At 44.2% G+C, this 7,500-nt stretch overlaps 1 protein-coding gene across 2 annotated transcripts in view; it reads right to left on the reverse strand.

Moving 5' to 3' along the window:
* Positions 1-69: 69 nt before the first annotated feature.
* The window catches only part of LOC122258016 (uncharacterized), a 38,381-nt gene continuing 30,950 nt past the window's right edge, over positions 70-7,500 (reverse strand). The window contains exons 4-14 of one of the 2 annotated variants that reach the window (XM_043023691.2): positions 6,166-6,347; positions 5,012-5,193; positions 4,333-4,601; positions 4,052-4,169; positions 3,642-3,848; positions 2,589-3,419; positions 2,175-2,437; positions 1,771-1,960; positions 1,457-1,540; positions 1,064-1,183; positions 70-884 (exon numbers count right to left, since the gene is read on the reverse strand). In XM_043023691.2, coding sequence (XP_042879625.2) covers positions 784-884; positions 1,064-1,183; positions 1,457-1,540; positions 1,771-1,960; positions 2,175-2,437; positions 2,589-3,419; positions 3,642-3,848; positions 4,052-4,169; positions 4,333-4,601; positions 5,012-5,193; positions 6,166-6,347 — 2,547 coding nt within the window. In that variant the 3' untranslated portion in view covers positions 70-783. The remainder of the gene's footprint in view (positions 885-1,063; positions 1,184-1,456; positions 1,541-1,770; positions 1,961-2,174; positions 2,438-2,588; positions 3,420-3,641; positions 3,849-4,051; positions 4,170-4,332; positions 4,602-5,011; positions 5,194-6,165; positions 6,348-7,500) is intronic. The other variant, XM_043023692.2, reaches the window with a different exon arrangement.

The following is a 7,500-nucleotide window of genomic DNA, read 5'->3' on the forward strand; positions in this document are numbered from 1 at the left end:
GGTTTATGTATTTTGTTTTTATTTAGGGCATGTAAGGTATGTGTGTGTGTGTGTGTTTGCGTGTGTGCGTGTGTGTGCGTGTGTGTGTGTGTGTGTGTGTGTGTGTGTGTGTGTGTGTGTGTGTGTGTGTGTGTGTGTGTGTGTGTGTGTGTGTGTTAACTGAGAATAATTGGTAACAGCATTTCAACATATTATCGTAGACCAGACCCGTCACCAAGGTAAATTGTGGATTTTGTCGTAAACTTTAGTTATATGCAATAAATACTGTATAATTGACATATAACTTTTGTATGCAGAAATCACCAATTTCGTAGGATGCATATCTGACGACAGGCCTGGTAGAGTCATTGTACATGAAGATGCAACATTTCTTTGGGTTAATTGTGTCGCTTAAGATATGATTCTTCAGAGCAAAAGATGGCGTCGTGAGGCGCGGAGGAATCACATTGAATATGATTTTTTTTACATAATATGCAATTTGTTGTGAAGAAAAAAACTATGTATATATGGATAATAAGTGAGGATAGGAGCAGGTGATTAGACAGACATCACTGTAAATGTCCTCAATTATGCACAGTCTATCTAACTAGGAAAACCTTAAATATAAAACAGTCAATAACTTTGGCACGGCTGCATTCTCACAAGCCAACATATACACAGACAGTCAGAGCTTCAGAGTAGATTAAGAGATCATAATAGTTACACGTCAAAGCTACTAAAAATACAGCAGTTTCTCCTATTTGGTAAACCTCTACAAACAAACAAGTACCATTTTCTTTGACACTAAGTTGGTGGAAATAGAATGGAATCAATTACATGTATAACTCCATTAGATGCGGTAATATCAGCATACATTATTTCAACTCCGTTTACTGTAATAAGTTCTGAAAATAAACAAAGAACAATTTTAATCAAAGGCGTAAGAATTAAAGGGATCTATATATCTCACTGTAATCACCATCAAACTCAGCACTTGAACTGATACATAACAAATGTTACTATATGTAAAAGTAACACCCTATTCTGTATTTTTACTATTTTGGTGACATGGTGTGTCACTTACCTCTGTCGCCAGATGTTGTCGTGGTTTCTAAAGTGTCGTTGTTGACGGTCACGAGAGGCCAAGTGTTGGAAAAGCCCGCTGTGTACCACGTGCCTGTCACCACGTGCGATAGCACCCAGCCTGGAGGGACAAGATAAGATGAGTATCCCTCTCTCTCTCTCTCTCTCTCTCTCTCTCTCTCTCTCTCTCCTGTTGCTTCCTTCTTCCCCTCCTTTTCCTTCCAATATTGATGCTAAGAAATAACTGCAAATTTTCTTTGCTCACAAATGAGTTGCATAATGCAAAACAAACACTGAAAAACACAGGAGGGAGGGATATAGAGCAAAGTCACAAAGAAATATTCCTTCACGTTTGTATTCGCAAGAACGTTATCAGCGAAGTACAGGATATTACCTCGCCTTGCCTGAATGTCCTCGGGGAAGGTATAGTTTCGAAGTGCGACGTCAGACGGAATGAAAACTGTGAGGGGTCCCGATTCTGTGTGAGGTAAAGGGATGATGTATATTGCAATGAGCCTTTCTCCTTCTCCTTTTCGACTCTCGTTTTACCACTAGATACCTGCGATGGTGTTTGTGCCATTTATATCTCATACACCTTTTCAAAGGTTTGCTTTCTTCTTTTTTTATCAAAAGTTATCGTCACAATCAGCCACAAGAGGGTCAACAAGCAGAAAATTGAAACCAAACCTGCATTCCTCAACCACTCACCCGCAAAGAGCAAGGAGAGGACCTCATCATCGGCGACGAGGCTGGTGAAGATGCCGAGGACGGGAGACAACCTGCTGGTAGTGAAGACGTTGCCGTACGGAGCGTACAGGACCCGGTCAATCACATGGACGACCCCGGTACTCCCCGTCTCGTCGAGGTCAGTGACGACGCTGCCCCCTGCTACCCAGCGCTGCAATGATGCATTTCGTCACTTATGCCTCCTAACCGCATTAGTGTGTATATGTATATTTATGTGTGTGTGTATATATATATGTGTGTGTGTGCGTGTGTGTCTATATCTTAGTACATATCTATGTCTGTATATATATTTTTTTTCTGGCTTCTTGATTGGTTGTTTACAAAACTAAAGATACTGCCCCTAGTAAGGGTGCTCTCTGACCTACATCGAATCTTTCGCGTCCAAACCAAGAGTCACGCACCGCCACAGGTCCGTCGGTGTAATAAGAGAGAACCAGCGTGTATCCAGCGTGGAGCGTCGGGAGCTGTCTGCCCGGAGAGAAGGACGCGCTGCTGGTGAACCTTCCCGGGACGAGATGGTAAGATATCAGCCGCCGTAAGAAGGCCGGGTTGTCAGACATCTCCTGCAGCGCCTCCGTCGGAATGGCGTTGATCGCCTCGTTGGTCGGGGCGAAGATCGTCCAGGGCCCTGCTTGCAGAGGTGGAAAATGCAATTAGCTTCATGCGTCGACTCAGTTACGCTGAAGATTCTAGATCTAGATTTTTCCCTCTTCTTTTTGAAAAATGTTCATGAAATGGCAGTGCTCGTGATTAGGTGAACAGGATTAAAAAAATCATACCTTCGAGGCTGAGAGTGAGCGCCAATCCCGCGTGCCTCACAAGGTCTAAGAATCTGGTGAGGTTCAGTCTTTCCAGGAGTGTCAGTACCGTCAGCCGCGACCTCTCGTCAGCCGCCGCCGCTGCGTTTTCGGGAGAGCACCCTGCTACGCCCTCAGGAACCACAGGGACGATGCCTGCCCCTGGTCTTGAGGACTCTTTTGCCCTTCCTGGAAAGCCGATCAGAGAAGACACTCCGGAAGCCGGTGAGACGGTTCCGAGCGCCTCCTCCTGGCTGGGCGTGGAGTCGACTATGATGAGGAAATCGGGGCTTCCTCCTGGGGCTTCTGTGGTTCCAGCGGTGGAGGATATGGTGACGCCCGCTGGTGTTTGGCCACCGTTGACATCGAAAGTCATGTCCAGCATATCCAGGAAGCTTGAAAGAGCAGGACTCGAGGCTTTGTTGAGCGGCCACTGAGGAATCGTTCCAGCCTGGATCTTGTTGGTTGTCGGGAAGAGCTCCAGCGGCCCTCCAGTGATCGCGGGGCGGCGCTGAGACTCCGGAAGGGGAGCCACGGTGCTCGTCTCCGGCTTTCTGACGAAGTCCTGGAAAGGATCGTGATCAGGGAGGTCGTAGAGCCCCGAGATCGCGGGAATGCTCGGGACTAAGTCGTCCCCGAAGCCAAAGTTGGCGAAGACCGAAGCTTCGGTCTGGCTGAGCAGTGGGTGTGGGAGGCTGGTCGGGTCGGAGCCGAGATCCGACTCCGGGATGACGTCAGCCGATAGGTGCACCACGCCGTTCAAAGCCGTCATGTTGGACTCCAGCAAGGGTACTCCATTTGCAGATACAGTGCCTGTTGGCATGAGGAAACCCTCGAATCAATATTGTATTGTACATCATTCACTTTCATCATACGCCAATTCATTTCCTAATAAGTCATGCAGCTTTGACTTTATTTCATAACTGTTTTCTGAAGTATATTTTTCTATCAACTAACGTTCTGCGTCATAATTACAAGTAACAAGAACCGCAACAGTAACCCCCAAAGCCACGAGCTCCTCCGCTGCATTCCTACCATCCATGTCCCTCCTGAAGGTGACGCTGGTCCCTGCCAGTGTCCTGACGGTTCGGCGTTGTAGGAGGCCCTCGGTGTACAGCGCCCCCGGGATCGTGTGGCGACGCATCAGGTCCCGCCCCTTCGCCCTGTCCATGAGGAGTCGCGGCCATGTGTAGCCCTTCGAGGTAATGGCCGAGTCCGGAGGAGCCAGGAGAGTGTAGGTGCCTGTGCGGGAGGGACATGGCATCGAGGAAGATTGGGATTTCTAGTTGTATAGAGTGTATTTGTGGTTCTACTTCTTTTTATGGAGAATGGACATAGTCTCCCGTACATTTAGAATTCTACCCAGTGAGGTAAATCACTTTTATATAGAAAGGATATGACATCTAGCTTTGTGTATATTTAGAATTCCACTCCATGAAACTCACCAGTGTCCAGGAGTCTGGTAACAGTCAGGAGGGTGTTGACGCGAGACACAGAGGTCCCGCTACCGACGAGGACGCCCTGAAGGTCGCCCAAAGGAGGCCGTAGCACCGACTCTAAGATCTGAGAAAGACAGCATGTGTGAGAAAGACAGAATTTATATATATACTTAGATAAATACACCCACACAGGGTTACAAATGTGCATGTGTGTGTGTGAACTTTGCTTTTATGAGCACACCTGCATCACCTGGTGCTACTCAAAGCAGACATTATTCTTCACTTACATAGATCACCCCTTGTGGGAATTCGATGTTTTTCCTGCGAACGGCCACCCCGTTGACGTACATGGCTCCATCGTACACGTTGAACCTGACCTCCGAGCCGTCCAAGGTGAAGAAGATGGCGTCGTCTGTGACCTGAGGAGGAGACTGACCGCGGAGGGGCACGAGGTGAAAGGACAGGTCCTCCCCACGAGCTAGCTGGCGAAGGTCATCACGGGACAAGCGAGAAAAGGCCGATTCAGACGGAGCCAGGACGATGAAAGGACCGTTTTCTGTGGCCGAAAGAAGGAGGCGCTTATGAGAAACATTAGTTTTGGTATTATAAGAAATATTAGTACTATTTCTGAAAAAGAAGTATGTTACACACATTTACGATTTTGTATGATCAGTTACGCTCTAGGATACTGTGCATCTATTAGTGTTTATCAAAATAACATCTATTTGACAATAAGAATTTTGTTTTTTAATCTTTACCACAACTTCCTACCGCTTATCAAAACAATTATTACAACTCGACCAAAATCTACCCTTAATCATCCTCACAGAGACACATAACCAAACGCCCCCAACCAAACCCCCTTTCCTTGTGCACACAGACACATACACACGTCCCCCCCCCCCCATTTCAACTCCTCTCTCAGTCCACAGTCAGAGACATGAAAATGGAAACTCAACAACAAACCTCCCGAAACGAGTGTGTTAAGGATCCCAGAGGTTTCTAGCAGCGCGAGGAAGGTGTTGAGGCCCTCCCGCTGCAGCACGCCCACCACGCTGTCCTCGCTGGACCCAGAGAGCTCGAACAACGTTGCAAATTGCTCGATGGCCGAGATGGCGGCGAGAGGACGGTTGTCTCCAGTCGCGGAGCTGCGGACAGGGGGGAAAGGTATAAGGAGAGGATATGCGGTGTGGGATATATATGTGTGTGTGTAAGGAGAGAAATATGATAAAAAGAGAGAGGGAGAGGGGGGAGAGGGATTGAAATGATAAGATAAGTGAGAAGAGTAAAGAGAAAAAAGCCAGGTAATAAGTAGATCCCCCTCCAGCTCCCCCTCCCCCTCCCCATCCCCATGGAAATGAATATGCAAGTAACTGAATGTATAAATAGATCCAAAGACACACACACACAAACGTTACTATTTGCCCCGAAGATAATTCTCAAGACATTCTAAGACAGATGTCATCCTTCCTCCTTTGAATATGACGATGTGATGATAACAAGAAATGAAGGCAAGTCTAGTTTTATTTCTTCTCTGAAACTGACAAAGTATTATGCTGAATGCCAATGCCGCTACTGATTCGCTGTTATATGTCGATGAGTTTTATTCTAGAAATTTGAGGCAAAAATCATTATTTATGCTGGCATTAGCAGTACTATAGCTCTTAGCATGATAATATCATCATTATGTACAGAGGCAGATTTAGAATTTGTAGGCCCTTGTGCTGTAAGTAATGAGAGGCCTCCAGTAATGTTTTCAAAAGGAAAAACGTTAGAGAAACAAGTATATTCATGCATTATACTGACCGAACACTTTTATATATGTGTAATATAGTTCATATATTCTTTGATTCAGCATTTATAAATGAGGTAACTTTTCTCTTAATCTTCTGAAGCCTTTTAGATGGCAGAGGGCCCTGGGCTGCAGCCCCTGAAATCCGTGCTTTAGGTGGAGCTGATTATGATATCATCATAACCATTACACTGCCACCATAAGCATACCATTTCAAAATAATTACCACGTCAAAGTTACAACCCTTCCGCGACGCCCAGTAAGCCTCGCCCTATCAGTGTGGCGCCATCGCAGAGGCACAGTCAGAACACAAAGGAACACCGCCTACCTGACGCCCCTGGGAAAGCCCTCTCCGGGTGTGCTGTAGAGGTCCCCCGGCGGCACCCCCTCAGGTCCCCCCACGAGTGAGAGGCCCCCGGGTATGGCCAGGTCGCTGGGGTCACAGCATATCGCGGGGTCAAGGTCACCTTCGCCTTCAGGAGACGGAAGTTGTAACTGCCGCTTTCTTCGCTGTTTATAAAGAGGATGACTTGTGAGCGTCTGTGTGGGCGGAGCGGCGGGCGTGAGAACTTGGGGTGTTGGTGTAAGAATGTCGGTGTACATGTGTGTGTTGATTTTATGCTTGGAGTTTTGTAAGTCACTTTCCCCCAAGGATAATGATGATGCTATTCATGAGGATGATGATGATGATGATAATAATAATAATGATAATGATGATGATAATAATAATAATGATAATGATGATGATGATGATGACAATCATGATAATAACAACGATGTTGATAACAATAATGATAATAATAACTATAATGATGATATTAATGATAACGATAATAATAATGATGATAATGATAATAATGATGATGATAATGATAAAAATGATGATAATGATAATGATGATGCTCATGATAAAAATGGCAATAACAACGATAGTAATTATAATGATAACAATAATGTTAATGATAATAATGATTTATTTAACCATAGACAAACGTATGCAACCTACGACTCGCAACACGTATACAATTTGTTCGCAATTTCGTTCATTCTGAGTACGACCTTCACACTCTGAGCACGACCTCGGCAAAGGTTCACGCACGTAAGGAGCATGATCATTGTTGCATTGAGTCGTACCGGCTGGACGCAACTCAAGGGCTGCGGAAGAATTACTTTCTAAGCATTACCGCATGCGACCAAAGCATCAATGCTCAATCATCTAAAAGACGTTTACAAAGATTGGCAATTATAAATGATGATTATGATAATAATGATAGTGATGATGATAACAATAACGATAATAATGATGATAAGGATAGTGATGGTAATTATATTTATGATATTAATAGTAATAATAATAATGATGATAACGTTAAGTATAATGATGATAATGTTGATGATAATAATGATGATAATGATAATGATAGTAATAATAATGATAATAATCATCATGATAATGATTATGATAATAATAATAATTATTATAATAGTGATTGTAATAATGATAAGAATAATGATAACAATAACAATAATGATGATAATAATAACAATAATGATGATAATAATAATGATAATAATAACAATAATGATAATAATGATCACAAAAATGATAATGAGGATAATAATGATAATAAAGGTAATCATGATAATAACGGCAATGACACTA

The sequence above is a fragment of the Penaeus japonicus genome, unplaced genomic scaffold (assembly GCF_977035675.1).
Source record: "Penaeus japonicus unplaced genomic scaffold, GWHDUDI00000001_assembly GWHDUDI00000021, whole genome shotgun sequence".
NCBI classification, from domain to species: domain Eukaryota; kingdom Metazoa; phylum Arthropoda; class Malacostraca; order Decapoda; family Penaeidae; genus Penaeus; species Penaeus japonicus.